Genomic DNA, 14,852 nt, shown 5'->3' on the forward strand with positions numbered 1-14,852 from the left:
GAGATCGGTCCTTCGGATGAGACCGTATAAACCAATGTTCCCTGTCGCGGTAGGTGCTGGCACGAAAAAGATCCCTCACTACTCAATGACCTTGAGTGCCGAGTAGAGATCTAAATTTGCTGCCCTCGGCCCGCAAATGGCGGCGTCTCCATATGAGCGAAAAATTCCCGAGAGCGACGTTTTAAAACAACAAACACACCTTCTCCTTGTATTACCAGATTTCCTCACTTAATTGTAATCATGCATTACAAATCAAGTCATACCAAAAAAAAATTACAATTAAACAATTTTATTTTTATGTTAAATCAGAAGTATAGGTATTTCAAAGATCTCACACCACAGAAAGGACAAATGTTTGTAACTCACTGCATTTTTTGAAAGAATGTTCTGCTTTGTCCAATGGTTGGAAATATACCTTTGAATCTTTTCAGATTCTTAATTCAGAATTAATTATTTACAGTAAACATTAAAAGTAAGAAGCACTTTTGAGTAGAATGTTGAGCTCAAAGTTTTCAAAATTAATATCTTGATATAAAGAATTAGGCGATGAACCAATATTAAACTCACTGGTTCGAACAAATGTCATCTAATTTCAGATTTTAACTAAAATATTTAGTATTAATATGAAATATTTCAGAACATGGGATTGTAGAAATTGACACGTTCAGCATAACTGATTCCAGAAGATTGTTTGTATTTGTATAACTGTTTCCTATCGGGAGATCTGCACATTACTTATAATTTGTATGTCTAAAAGATTGTCAGCCGCAGGTAATTTAATCTGAGTAAATATAAGATAGGGAATTGAAAACTTTTAAATATACTTGGTACTGGTAATGTGAAGTCTATCAGACGCTGCCACAAAAATTGTAAAGGTGTAAAATGACCTATGAATGACATTAACGACCGCCTTATCCTTATGTCTGTTTGTTCCCGAGATAAAATACTTAGGTTTATTGCTTGCTTTGTGGACTGAATGAATTCCCACCAAAGTATCAAATGTAAATCTAACAAAAGCCGAGAGCTAATGGATTGGAGGGCAGATAAAAACAAAAACTTGACTTACATCACACTTTGGCGGGAAACTCGCCCGGGAACTAGCGTCAGAATGAGGAAGCTGAAATTCCCGCTGCTGTTTTTGTTGGTGCTTCCGTTTTGTAAGGGGGGTAGGTACAGGCGGTTCATAGAATGGGGAGCAGACCTCGCCCCTGGGTCATTTTGCTCTTCACGGCAATCGTCTCCGTGTTGTTCCGGGAGAGACGACAACTGCACGGTGGAGATTCTTGGGAGTCTTTGCTATTGTGACGTGTTCTGTAACAGGGCATCTAACGACTGTTGTCCAGATTATGCTAGCACCTGTCAGGGAATCGCACCCCCCGTCACTAAAGGTAAGTCCCTTATGTCTTAATTCTTCTATCAAAAATAAAAATACTGTTCATCAAATGATAAAGAATTTATTCTCGTTTCCCGATTTCTAAGCGAAAAGATTTTTTTTCTGTAAAGTTTTATTTCATCTAAATTCAGATGGAATTCATTTTTAGCTGAGAGACTGTTTCTCTGGTTTGTTTGTATTAATTTTGCTTTCTTTCCCCGCCACTAATCTGTAGTAAAGGCTACGAGGGTGTGCAGATCCTTATTTCATATAAACAAAATGTCTCGCTACCCTTTGTGTGTCGAGGCGCCTCATCACATATAATTCTGCATTCTCAACTTTTTTATCTGATGAGTAAGCTTTTCTTCTCTTTTTTTTATTTTGATGATATGATCTTTGACATAAAAATAATATATTTATTATATAGTCTATTTAAAGTCCCTGTATAATCTATGCAAACGCAAACGGTTCATAACACTACATATTTACTAAAGAACTGCATGCGAACGATAGTATCGGTCAAGTCAATTTTCAAAGATTAACATTTCATATTTATATGAATATTTTTGTGAATTTTCATAAAACATAACTTATTTGGGAAAACAAAGAGATAATTTTGGTAAAACTAAGGTTTTTCACTATAGAAATAAACGGAAAATATTTTTACCCCCCACCCCCACCCCGTGAAAAAAAAATCCCAAAAAAAAAATCCTTTTCACAGGTAGAACATGAATTCCATAAATTCAGACCAAATCTTTTCCTGTTTCAACGAGGGGGGGGGGGGAGGAGGGGGGATTTGTTTACAGACAAAAAACAGAAAAATTGTCATTTTATTACCAATTTCAAGTGAGATTACAAATTTAAAAAATATCCACTTTATCAATCTTATACGTTGACTTTTACATAAGTTAAACATACGGAAAGATTTAAGGGTCATTTATCCATTTCCATGCATATTTGAAAATCCGGTGATGCTTCAGAGGCTGGTTTCAATGAATAAATTTTCTAACCCCCCCCCTTTATGAAAATTAACTTTTTGACACTGGTTTTAAAATTATTTATCAATTACTAATGAACTCTTCTTTGCATTTAATTAAGTTTTAATGACCAAAATATCAATATTGAGTTTAATGGGTGTAATATGTATAGACGGGAATCGAGAGTTAGCCTGCATAGTTCTTCGAGGCCGTTTTCACTAGATAGTGCACGTGCAGCGCCGGTGATCAACACCTCAACAAACGTTGCATACAATGGTTGCAACGGCAGGAGCCAGTCGTGTATTTGAGCAGGAAAAACATTTGGCAAGCCTATCGCTGAATTTTTATCCAAACATTTCGATGGGAAAAGATGCATGTCTAACAAACTATGAAAGGAAAAGACGAAGTTGTAACTTGCAATCTTGACATGATAATACCTTTGCATTAATAAAAATGGTGTCGTCGGCTTCGCCTCTGTTGATATTGATATTTATTTTGGTGAATATCAAACCACATTAATTCACCGCCAAAAGGGTCCATAATTGTATATCATTAAATGATTGAATAATTCCCAGTTCTCTGATTGCTGACATTGTTACCCCCCTCTCCCCCCGCGTTTTACGGGCCTAAACCATACTAAGTTATGTTCAAATGCACGAAACCTTCCAGGTGAAATGCATTTAAACGTGTACTTGTTTTCTACTTGGACCAAAAATAGTTCGAGAACTTCCAAATCGATACAATTAATTTGAAACATTTTGGAAACTTCAAAGTTACATGTATGTTCACCTAGAACCGACCTTCCAGGTTAACATCACATTTTTTTTTTCTATAATGGACCAAACTTCTGTTTGTTATACCAAGGTTATACGTAAAGTTATTTCACCTGCATCCGAATCCAGGTGAATAAACCATTTTTTTCTACACCGGACCAAAAATAGATCAAGAAATTCCACATTAATTCAGCTGGTTATGCTTATTTTAATCCCGCTTCTCCCACTACAAAAACAAGAAAGATGGACAAGGTTTGTTTAGCAAGTCTGTATCATTTAATTATTAAATAATAAAAAAAATACTTGTATATTATTACTGTGTTTCAGTCAACACGGCGATTTAGCAACCCTTGATGTACAATATTCACCTCGCCCTTCGGGCTCGGTGAATGGTTAAGGTAGCTAAATCATGACGTATTGACCTAAAAAAGTGAATGTATGCAATTTCTACTAAACTTGAATAGATTATTTTTTTAATGTTTCAGCGGGATGTGTATTTGATGGTAAGGAGTACAAACCCAGCGAAGTCATCAGGGATAACTGCAATGTTTGGTAGGATATACTTAAATGAGAGAACTGCAATGATTTTATATAACTATTTTTTTTTCATATTTGAAATTGAGGTGTCGAGAACAATTTAAAGAAAATTATCAGTAATTGTGACACGTTTCTCAGGTCGCAAGGAAAACTACAATTTATATATATGTTTAATTTTTAGAGAACGTTGAATGACCAAATGCGAAATTTAGCGGACCATTCGAATGAAATTATTGCTTTATTATTTGGTATTATTTATTATTAATAGATGTATTGATATTAGAATCGCTCTTTCCTAATGCTCAATGTTGCATCTCATGGTTGTGTTTTTCGCCCTATTTTTAAGATTTTCTTGAATTTTGTGAATGCATGCTCAGCACAGCGATGTCTTTTCAATATACGGTGCCCTCGATTTTTTTTCCGTACCCAGCCGTGTGTGTGTTTGAATTCATGAAAATATTAATCAGTTCTTCAATGTTGCATGTTGCACAGTAAATAAATCAGACTCATCTGTGTATAGCTGGTCATACACATCGAACAGTTGGATATGTCTTAGCATATGTTTCTCCAATCTGTATTTTTGTAAATTTGTAAACAATTCTACCATTATTTGAAAGCTGTCGAAAGAGATTTATTCAGTCTTCTCACAATTTACTCCCAATTCTGACAACCTGGTGCCATACCGAATATTGTGTTGGTACATGAAAGTTAAACAAATTATTATTATTTGAAATTTGTACTATAACCAAAGAATGTTTCCACTTAAGCATATTGCCGTGGCCCCTTTTTCGGACCACTCTAAGATCATCTAATTAACTCAAATCTTAATTATTTTACACTTAACCCATATTTTATTATCTGTGTGGTACATTACTTGCAAAAATTTACTTTGAAAACGGCGCTTTAGTTTTATTAAAAGTAATTAAAAATGCCCACTATTGGGTGTTAATTTCGGAATGTTGCGCATGTCCGAGCTGGGTTTTAATTGTGTCTCCTTAATATTCGGAGTAGGCGGGGCATTTCATCGATCGATTGAAAACATGTAATAGTCAGTTATATAATGGCTTCTGGGATATAATAAAAAAAAATATATATATACACAAAAGTGAACACAGAGAACATGCTTAAGCTTCTCACTGATTAAGCCAGTTTTTTTTGGAAAGAGGGGTGCGGGGAAGGATCTTGAAGATGTACATGTACTCCCCCCCCAAATCCAGATTTTCCCCCCAATTTTGGTAGGTTCTGGTAGATCCTTGAAGTCATATAGTAAATAAACAATATCTAGCAGCTTACTTAAAAAACAACAGGTGAATGAGTTACTTTTGTCTCGAAAATATTTTTTATTTTAAATAGGGTAAGTTGCGATCGCAATTTTAGAAACGTACGTGGCGTATACGTGGAAAATCAACACTAAATAAACCATTTTTACAGTCAAAAACATTTTGAGGAATGATGCTATTGCTAAGATGTAGACTATGCCTTGGAAACTCATTGAGCCCCCAAGCGAACCCCTAAATCCAAGGACTATAAATTAAAATATCATTACATTTTGCCCGATTTAAAATTCCATTACCCTCATCTTTCAAATATTTCTTATGAATGGTAGAATCATTTTTTCTGTCTTCAAATGTGGACCTAATACCTGAACAAGATTAATATCCAACGAATGCCACTATTATCATCGGTTTCATGGGCGTAGGAACCGGGGGAGGGAGCACGGACCCCCCCCCCATAATTTTGCCGATATATAGAGCACTTAGGAAAACATAGCTACCATACACTTTTGCCCCTTTAATAATTACGTCTAATGCCCCGGTCCCCTTTTTTTGCTTGTCAAGAAATTTTTGGTAGTTGATAGTGCCCCCAACTGAAAATGTATGGCTGTGCCCCAAAAACTGAAATTGCTTCCTACGGGCCTGGGTTTTACCAAAAGAGGAATTTTATACATACCAAAAGAACTCCTTTGAAAAGTATATATAGAACTCTTTTGAAATCAATATAGATATATGTTTTAATTTAAAGAATATTTTGTTAAGAAAAGTAAACGGAATTTAGTAGAAGGATCAGTCTATTTTAGCCCTCTCCCTACATCAAGGTCAACGTAAATACATACATGTGTAATTGATACAAATAAACAAAGCAAAAATGTAGGAAATGTACAAAAAGAAGGGGTAGGGAGAAAAAAAATACTATTAAGTAAAAATACAGAGAAAAATAAGCAAAATTACAGAAAAAAATACCGGTTTGGAAATATTCAAAAATGTTGAATTTACTTACAAAATAATGAATATTTTAGCAATATTTAGCACTACTAAAAATACTGGACAGAAAAAAAATAAAATAATCTTAATTCGATGTTGATCAATTGAAAATGTAACTGTCTGAATTTCTAATCGGAGCTAAAGCTGCGTGATTTATTGATTTTATTTTTTTTTTTTTTTTTTTTTTTTTTTTTTTTTTTTTTTGTATTCACAAAGTTACCCGAGTCTACAAATCACATGATAAATTGGAATATTTAACAGGTCATAATGAGGTCAATGACATGTAAATACCCGTGAATAGTGAAGGAAACCGTCGGTGTTTTGTACCTTTTTTCAAAAAGTCTACCCCGAGCGCAGGCTTGCCCAAAATTCTCCTTTAAATATGATGAATTCCCAACAGTTATACACCTACTGTCCTTTTGAGAAATTTGGGCAACAATGCGCTCACCATGTATTACGGCTTTAAAAATCGGAATAACTTAGAATATCAATGGAGATTCGTGAATTGCAGTGACCCCTCTTACAAAACACAGCTTCGTTCTTTATTTCTATGGGCTTTTAATTCCTGTAATTTCGCAAAGTTGTGATTTAGACATAGAAGAATCACATTATTCATCTCATGGGGCTATTTTCTATACTTTATTTTTGCGCATTTTACCGGGGGCCACGTTTTGTACACTAAGTGCAATCATTCTTTAATCCTTACAGCACTTATATAGACAATTAATTAAAAGATAAATTCAGTATTTTGCGCGGCTATAAAAATAATTTGAAATGTTTATATTTATTTCTAGGAGAAAAAGGGTATTTTTGAATAATTTGAAACATGAAGACAAGATCTGTGAGGTACATTGATTAATGTTCAACAGTTAACATCACTTTTCGGATAACAGATGAACATCACATATTGTGTACCACTCACATATTCAACAATTTACCGTCTGTCTTGAAAAACTATTACCTCATATAAATAATCACTACTAAAATAGAATCTGATTGGCCGAGACAGTCACGTGACCGTCGTGTTAACTTCGTGTTTCACGGTTGTGACGTCACAATGCGGTGACTGAGATGGTTACTACTGAGTTAGATCGTTTATATCATTGATTGATTGTGTCGATTCAACATGTAAAATATAAATATTTACAAAAGTGTTTTCACGGGTGAGGTTGTAATGTTACTGGTGTGTAAATTACATTGACTCGTCACGAATGAATGTTTTTACGAAGCGGGACTAGTGGTGTAACTAAGATCTGTTTCATATTATTCTTATCAAATGTTTTACTTTATTCATAGGATTTTCTTTGTATTTCTTGCATTGTGCTTGATTCGGTATAATAAACAATTTATTGCATGAATGTTCGGGAGACGTGAAGATTTCTTCGCCCATGAAAAATCGTATTCCCCGAGGGCAATAAATGTATATTATCTTTCGGGTAACACTAAAATGTTTAACAACGACCAATATCTGTCGGGTAACATTAAAATGTTTAACAAGGACCAATATCTGTCGGGTAACATGCACTAAAATGTTTAACAATGACCATTATCTGTCGGGTAACACTAAAATGTTTTACAATGAACATCAGCGACCGTTAGGTGCATTAAAATATGTTATCGTGTTAATGCGAAATGTCTTAATTAAAATAAATCACCAAATTATTACTTAAAATATTTCTACGCTCTGAGACATGCAGTTACTACGTGAACCTACAGCTCCGCCTTTGCACTGAATATTTACTTCTAAACTTAAAATTTCATTCACTGTGCTGAATTAAGAAAAATGAGAAAATCTCTAAGCATTACAGTAATTAGCGTAAAAATCTAGGCCAGTTTGCAGAAAGGTTGACCAATTTTGCACTACAGGATATACAAGTACTGGAGTGACCCTAGTTAATAGAAGAAATAGACAAGGGCGGAATCCGAAGCCAGATGTTCAATCATAAAAAGTCCGGTTTTTTGTACAGACAGACGGGGAGATACAATCTATGGTTCCCGTTCCTGTGATAAATAGTTTTCTTCAAAGAATATTTGTGTTGTGATAAATCTGTATTGTTATAGTAAAAGGAGTCGAGGAGAGAGATGGCAGTGCTTGATGCCAATCAGCTGTTTATGGAATTTATAATAACTGTCCCTAACGAGATGGGGGATTTATCTTTTAACACGTCATTAACATATTCGAAAATCAGCACTGATACATAAATATTTTATTTTGGCTGCGAAATGATTAATAGTAAAACATAAAGATATGTAAACAAAACAATTATGTAGGAATGTATGGAATGAAACAAAAACAGTAAAATATTAAAACCCCCAAACTTTATTTGCGTGTTGTTTTGGTAACAAAATGATGGATATCGTTTATTCATGATATGTACGTACACCAAAATAATTTTTATTGTCCAAAATTTTGTGATTTTTGACAATGAGATTTAAGTTAAAAATCTCGTTGATGAATGTTCAAAGTGTCTTTCGTGGGTGAAAATTTTCATTAATTTCGACATAAATATGTTTAGATATATTTCACAAGCAAGCTGACAAGCAAAAATTTCATTAATACCATTAAATTTTAATTTAAATGCTGTTTTGCCAATGCTTACGCCTAGTTTTGATCTTAGAAAAGAATTTTCGACATTTTATTTCTCTTAATTCCATCATGTCCGTCAATAGCAATATGTTTTTCATATCGTGTCCCTCACTAACGATTTTTGTGAATCACATCCTTAACATTCAATGTGGTTACATCGTGTCCATCCTAAATAATATACAAATACAAATATTTATTGGCGCAAACACAATTACAATAATTGGCAAAGGCACAACACATTATAAGAATCATCAATTGTTCATACATAAATATACAATATTTTAGTATAGAATGTGAAGCTATACATAATTATAAATCATAACATCATTTGTGCAATAATTATGTAATGCAACCATTTCTAGATACAACACATTTTTTATAAGTGAGTGTGAAATTTTCAGTATTTCTGGACAATGGCATATATATGGTTGTCATCCTTTTAATTTCTTCATTTAATTGATTTCTTAAATGAAATTTAAAGTACAGTATACTTTGCCATTTAAATAGGTTTGCATGCTATTTACACACTTCAAATTACACATTGTAAAGCAAGGCTTATGCATCTAATCATAGAAAGATTTAATTGCACTCTTTGTTTCCCAAAATAAAAACTATCCAAAAATTTCCATGAGAATTCACCAAAAATGACTAACTTTGAAAAAAAAATCAATTTAGTGGTCTCTCTGTAAATCAAAATTAATGCAAATTTTGTTTCAAGCGTCAATTCTCAATTGCAAACTATCACAATTCTAAAAACATTTTGATATCTATGTCAAAGTGCCCGATCCTTCATGAAATTCACTTTCTTAGAGACAGAGGTTCTGAAATGAAAAACTATGACTTTTAATATTAGCTAATGTTTTGTCTATCATCATTATTCGATGAAAATTCGAGGTTATAACTTTATAAAACAAAGACATTAGTTGTGGTTATTTATTTTTTTATATGAGATCTAAAAGATAGAATGTGGGATTAATTTTTTTTAATTCATTTACAAAATGTTAATACAAGGAATATGATTTTAAATGTGTCTTTTAACTCCTGGATTTGGAAAGACCAACTGATAAAATCTATATAAAAAAAAAGTATACACTAAACATAGAAGAGGTTGTTTTCTTACAATTAGTGTATTTCTGTCTGTCTTTCTTCTTCTAGCACGTGTTCACGGGTACAGTTATTTCGCTACGACTGGGTGTGTTCAAACAATTCCTGTCTGATCGACTTGGAACGATTTAACAAAACAGCACAAAACTTAGGGTAAGAGAGAGAGAGAGAGAGAGAGAGAGAGAGAGAGAGAGAGAGAAACTCTTAACAAGACAAAACAAAGCTTTAACAGTTTTTTTCAAAGGTGTACGTTTTCATGTTAAATTAACTTTTGTTTACTTCTGTGGTTCTCTGTCTACGTTTGAGATTTTATAAACTGCAAAGTTTACATTTCATGTATTTGAAATGCTCAATGCAGATGGAAAACTGCAAACTACACTCGTTTCTGGAATAAAACTTTCACTGATGGAATCAAAGAAAATGTTGGCATAGCAACCGAAAGCAAAGCTCAAAACATGTCTTCGCTTCAGAATAAAGTACAGAATGATCTCCCGGCCTTCTTTGACTCTAGGAAAAAGTGGAAGTCATGGATACATCCGGTTCGTGATCAACGAAACTGTGCATCTTCCTGGGCGTTCTCCACAGTAGGTAAATTTTACACAGAGCGCCATCTGTCGTGTTACAATCTTTCTGTGAAAATTTATGTTTTGCGAAATTTGCATTTATCTTCTCAGACGTTGCGGCAGACAGATTGGCGATTGAATCCAAAGGATTACTGACCAATCAGCTTTCGCCTCAGCATCTTTTGTCATGTGACACAAGGCGGAAACAGAGAGGGTGCGAAGGAGGGTCTACAGAAAAGGCTTGGTGGTTCATTAAACGAAAAGGGTACTTCTCTAACCTGCTTCTCCTTGCAATATAATGTTTTCGATGTATTGTCTAATTCAGCCAATTTTTTTTTTAGAATCATGACTGAGGAATGTTATCCTTATAACGTCACTCAATCGAACACTGCTGCCAACAAATGTCTGGACAACATGGACACATGTCCGAACACCAACTCTTCCACTTCCAAAATTGTCCTATACGTCACACCACCATACAGAGTTGGGGAAAGTGTGAGTATGAATTTCCTGCATATAGACCTGTATATCCACAGTGGCAGGATTGTATTCTTGGCCATGTATTTTAAGGACCCAGTGTTTGACAGCCATCAAACTTTATATGCATCCTTGTTGCAGCAAATATATATTTCTTTACTTCTTTCCACATTTTATACTCACACCCAAAGGAACTCAACTTATAATTACATTTTCTGTGATAGGAAGAAGAAATTAAAACAGAGATATATAAGAGTGGACCAGTACAAGGTATGCTGACTCTTTATCTCCTGCAAGGCAGGGATAACTTTTTTTCTTGTGGACTAGGGTAAATATACATTGCAATTTATTTGTAGGTGGGCATTCTTATAAACCAGGGGGGAAAATAGGTCATCAAGGTTAATTTTTGTAATTTGTAAAACTATTTTCAATTTGTTATAGAAATATATCTTGAACACTGTTCGGCTTATGGATATGTCAACTTGCCAGCTGATGCTTTCTAAAGCTGATAACGGTGGTGTATTTTATTTACCTATTTTAAACATTATGAGGCCAAAAAACATCACACTTTGCCACTTGATGCATCTTGGGGTTTGAAGGTGTTTTATATATATAGAAGGTCAACATGACCTTATTTGTAATTTAGTAGCTACATGTATGCTTAGTCAAATCTTGATGGATATGTTTATCAGACCTTTTCAGTTAAGAATGGATTCTTCTTATATTTATTGTATTCAAAAATTCAAGAAATTTTCTCGGATTCAAAAAGACAATATTACTAAATGATGATATCAATCAAATTATATTATATCTTATCATAGTAGCAAGATTGGGTCAAGGTCATTGTTTTTTTCTCTCAAGGATAAAGAATTACTACTACGTATTTCTGTATTGAAATATTATATGTTCATCTTTTTGGATAAAAAATAATACAACATAAGATCATAAAACTCTTAACAAACAATGAAAGATACATTGTCCAGCAAATGCTCTACCAATTAAGTCCTTATCTTTACCCCTTACAAAAATATTAGCTGCTGTAAAGGACAAACTTCAGACGTACTGTGCTAAAGCATATTCTAGAAGTGGTGTAAATCAGATGTGGATTCTCTTAACCTCCAAAGAACTTTTAGAAAATTTAAAAATCACCAAATTTTTCAAGAGTCATGAACATCAAAACGTACGCCTTTTTACACTTTTTACAACCATTCCTCACCAGAAATTAAAGACTAGGCATTTTGGTATCATGGACAACTGCTTCTTCAATAAAAATGGAACGCAGAAATCTTCATATCTTATGATTAGTCATCAACAAAATTACTTTGTTAAAAATTACTCATTCCACACACAAGTACTCTGAAATTGATATTAAAAAGATGCTAGAGTTCCTCATTGACATCTTTTTTTTTGATGAGGCCAGGCCTTCGACAAACAGTTGGAAATTCTAGGGGCACTAATTGTGCTCCTTTTTGTTCTCCTGTTTTATATTCCTATGAAGCAGAATTTATTCAAAAACTTCCACTTGTCCACTTGAGTAGAAGAAAGCACTTGCTATGGCCTTCAACTCGACATTCAGATATATCGACGATATTTTATCAATTGATAAAAGTTATTTCCATTCATATGTCGACTCGATATATCCCAGTGAACTTGAAATAAAAGACACCACAGAGGTCTGCCACATCTGTTTCATTTTTGGAGGTTTTACTGGCTATAGACGATAAGGGCCAACTAACAACTAAAGAGATGACTTCATGCAGCTTTTTCATCATCATTTTCCTTATAATATGTAGTAATTTTCCGCTATCACCTGCATATGCTGTTTACATCTCCAAGCTTATTCGATACCCAAGAGCATGTTCCGAGTACGATCAATTTTTAAACCGAGACAGGCTACTGACAGATAAGTTGATCTTACAGGGATTTCAATTACCTCGTTAAAAGTCAGCATTTCGTAAATTCTATAATCGTTATAAGGACCTTGTTAGCAAATAGCTATCACTGGGCCGTATTTTGACTGACGTGTTTCATACCTATTCTGAGGCCTTCTTTGTTTTTATACTAAATTTGATTCCGGAATATTCCGTCTACCTGATCAAAATTTAGGATTCACGGCGGGTGTGACCGGTCAACAGGAAATACTTACCTCCTTCTAGGCACCTGATCCCACCTCTGGAATTTCCGGGGGTCTTTGTTTTATGCCATGTTCACAGATTTGTATTGTTCACAGATTTGTATAGTTTGTAGATTTTTTTTTTTTTTAGATCTATCACTGTTCGCTATCTTCACCTTTTTCATCTATCAGATAAGACCACCAAATTGAGAGGAATAGTTTGACAAAAATAGATATGGACTTACCCGAATTTCCTCTAATTTTCCTAATTTTTTAAAGGAAATGTTAGTTATTTCTCTATGCTTCTTATATGGATATGATATTTTCCTACTCTGTTGGTACACAAAAAAAGTCCCTGTTTAATATTAAACTCGGATTGCCATTTCTATGCCAAGTTGTACAGTTGTAAGGAGGAAAGAAAAACATTATCTTTTAAATTTCTAATATCTCAGTTGTAGATATAATATGAACTTTTGAATTAGTCAGACACCTGACAAGAATCCCTCCTTAATGCATCTACAATTTTTGTATTTGCAAACATGACTGTAAATCATGAAGATCTACTTTCAAATTGTCTTAACTGGATATCTTACACTATTGAGCCCTTCAAGGATCATCAGACTCCATCAGAACACTGAGGAATCAAAGGGAACGGCATTCGTCAACATGACCTAAATTTGAATTTTTATGGCTGTTCTTTTTTAATTTTTGTTATGAATCTTTATTGCACACTATGATAGTAATGGCACCTACTATGTTAATACCAGGTTATACCTTGACACTTTATGACTCTAAATAAATGCTATATGATCCATAGTTTTGCGTGAGGTAAGACAAAATATGGATCAGATTCTTTAAATGTATGCATTACACAGTCATGTTGGTAAACAAAGACTTCGTCACTATATACCGAAAGACTTGGAATGTCCAAGTGATCTGAAACTTGCTAGAGGATCTCGATATTGTGATGGATGGAGTCTACTTTATTTTAGTCAGCTCATATCTGAAAGTTTTCCTGTAATATTCTATGGCTTTTATATGTATAGAGATATCGAGGTTGCTAAACTTCAGTAGCTCTTTCCAAACCATCTGAAGTTCTAAATTTTGCAATTTTCAGAATCATATTGACTTTCGTTAATTTGAAAACGTATATACCTGCGAAGTATCTCTGTCCTTACACAGACCATATTACTTTTTTTTTTAAAAAAAAAAGTCATTTTAGCATTAATACTAAATATGATAGTGTTAGATTCAGACCTATCAGATTCAGAGGTCTTGGATCATTATATTGGCATTTCTATCCCTTAAGCTTCTTGTTTAACTTTGCTTGTACTGAAATAATTATGTCATGAGATTTCTTTGTAGCTACCTTTCAAGTGTCTGCTGACCTCTTCATGTATCGATCTGGTGTGTACAGACACACAGGGGCGGATCTTGTACAGAGCAAATTGGCGGTCAGGATAATCGGGTAAATAAAATCAGTAAAGGAGAAAGTCAGTATAAAGAAAGGATATTTTTCATTTTTAGGTTGAATAGAACATATTATTATAATCCTATTTTTTTTATTTTTTGCTTTAAACTCACAGATGGGGAGAAGATATTGATAAAAAAGGACGTGTTCGAAAATACTGGGTAAAGTAAAACAGTAGGCTGGATATCAAATGAAGTTTGTGAATATTATCAAGTAAAAGTTCTTAAGTGTTAATTTTAATGTTTTAAACTATATATTTTAGATATGCTTGAACAGTTGGGGAACCAAGTGGGGCGAGGAAGGGGCATTCCGAATCGTAAGGGGAGAAAATCACCTAGGCATCGAAGAAAACATCTTGGGAGTTCATGCAGATATGAAACGTTCACTAGCAACCCATCCTAGCGAGGGGATACGTGATGAGGGTCTAATTAACATATACAATCAAAAACAAATAGTGGTCATCAAGAGACCACGGCCCACAGCTCGGCCCTAGAAAAGATATCAAGGACACCCCTTCCCCGGGGACATTTAAAATTAATTATACCGAGTCCGCCAAAATGCTTTTTCTGATGTTTGAAGTGATTAAATGCGTGATTTCGTGTCTCCTATGTATGTAT

At 34.0% G+C, this 14,852-nt stretch overlaps 1 protein-coding gene across 1 annotated transcript; it reads left to right on the top strand.

Annotated features, from left to right (window-relative positions):
• Positions 1–1,108: 1,108 nt before the first annotated feature.
• On the top strand, positions 1,109–14,852 carry LOC133189658 (tubulointerstitial nephritis antigen-like). The gene is made up of 10 exons (XM_061325057.1): positions 1,109–1,388; positions 3,608–3,674; positions 9,663–9,764; positions 9,970–10,199; positions 10,286–10,439; positions 10,516–10,669; positions 10,876–10,921; positions 14,130–14,232; positions 14,351–14,396; positions 14,498–14,852. Exons 1-10 carry the CDS (start codon positions 1,109–1,111, stop codon positions 14,726–14,728), a joined length of 1,413 nt encoding a protein of 470 aa, XP_061181041.1. The 3' UTR covers positions 14,729–14,852.

The sequence above is a fragment of the Saccostrea echinata genome, unplaced genomic scaffold (genome assembly GCF_033153115.1).
Source record: "Saccostrea echinata isolate AGI-Se365-2 ecotype Australia unplaced genomic scaffold, CSIRO_AGI_Sech_v1 ptg000019l, whole genome shotgun sequence".
NCBI classification, from domain to species: domain Eukaryota; kingdom Metazoa; phylum Mollusca; class Bivalvia; order Ostreida; family Ostreidae; genus Saccostrea; species Saccostrea echinata.

What these genes read in the sequence shown, in the direction of transcription:
- LOC133189658 (XM_061325057.1), top strand. Translation starts at nt 1,109, where the DNA reads ATGAGGAAGCTGAAATTCCCGCTGCTGTTTTTGTTGGTGCTTCCGTTT. An exon ending in AAAACAGCACAAAACTTAGG is followed by an intron (nt 9,765 to 9,969) that starts GTAAGAGAGAGA and finishes TGCTCAATGCAG; the next exon opens with ATGGAAAACTGCAAACTACA. An exon ending in TAAGAGTGGACCAGTACAAG is followed by an intron (nt 10,922 to 14,129) that starts GTATGCTGACTC and finishes ATTTCTTTGTAG; the next exon opens with CTACCTTTCAAGTGTCTGCT.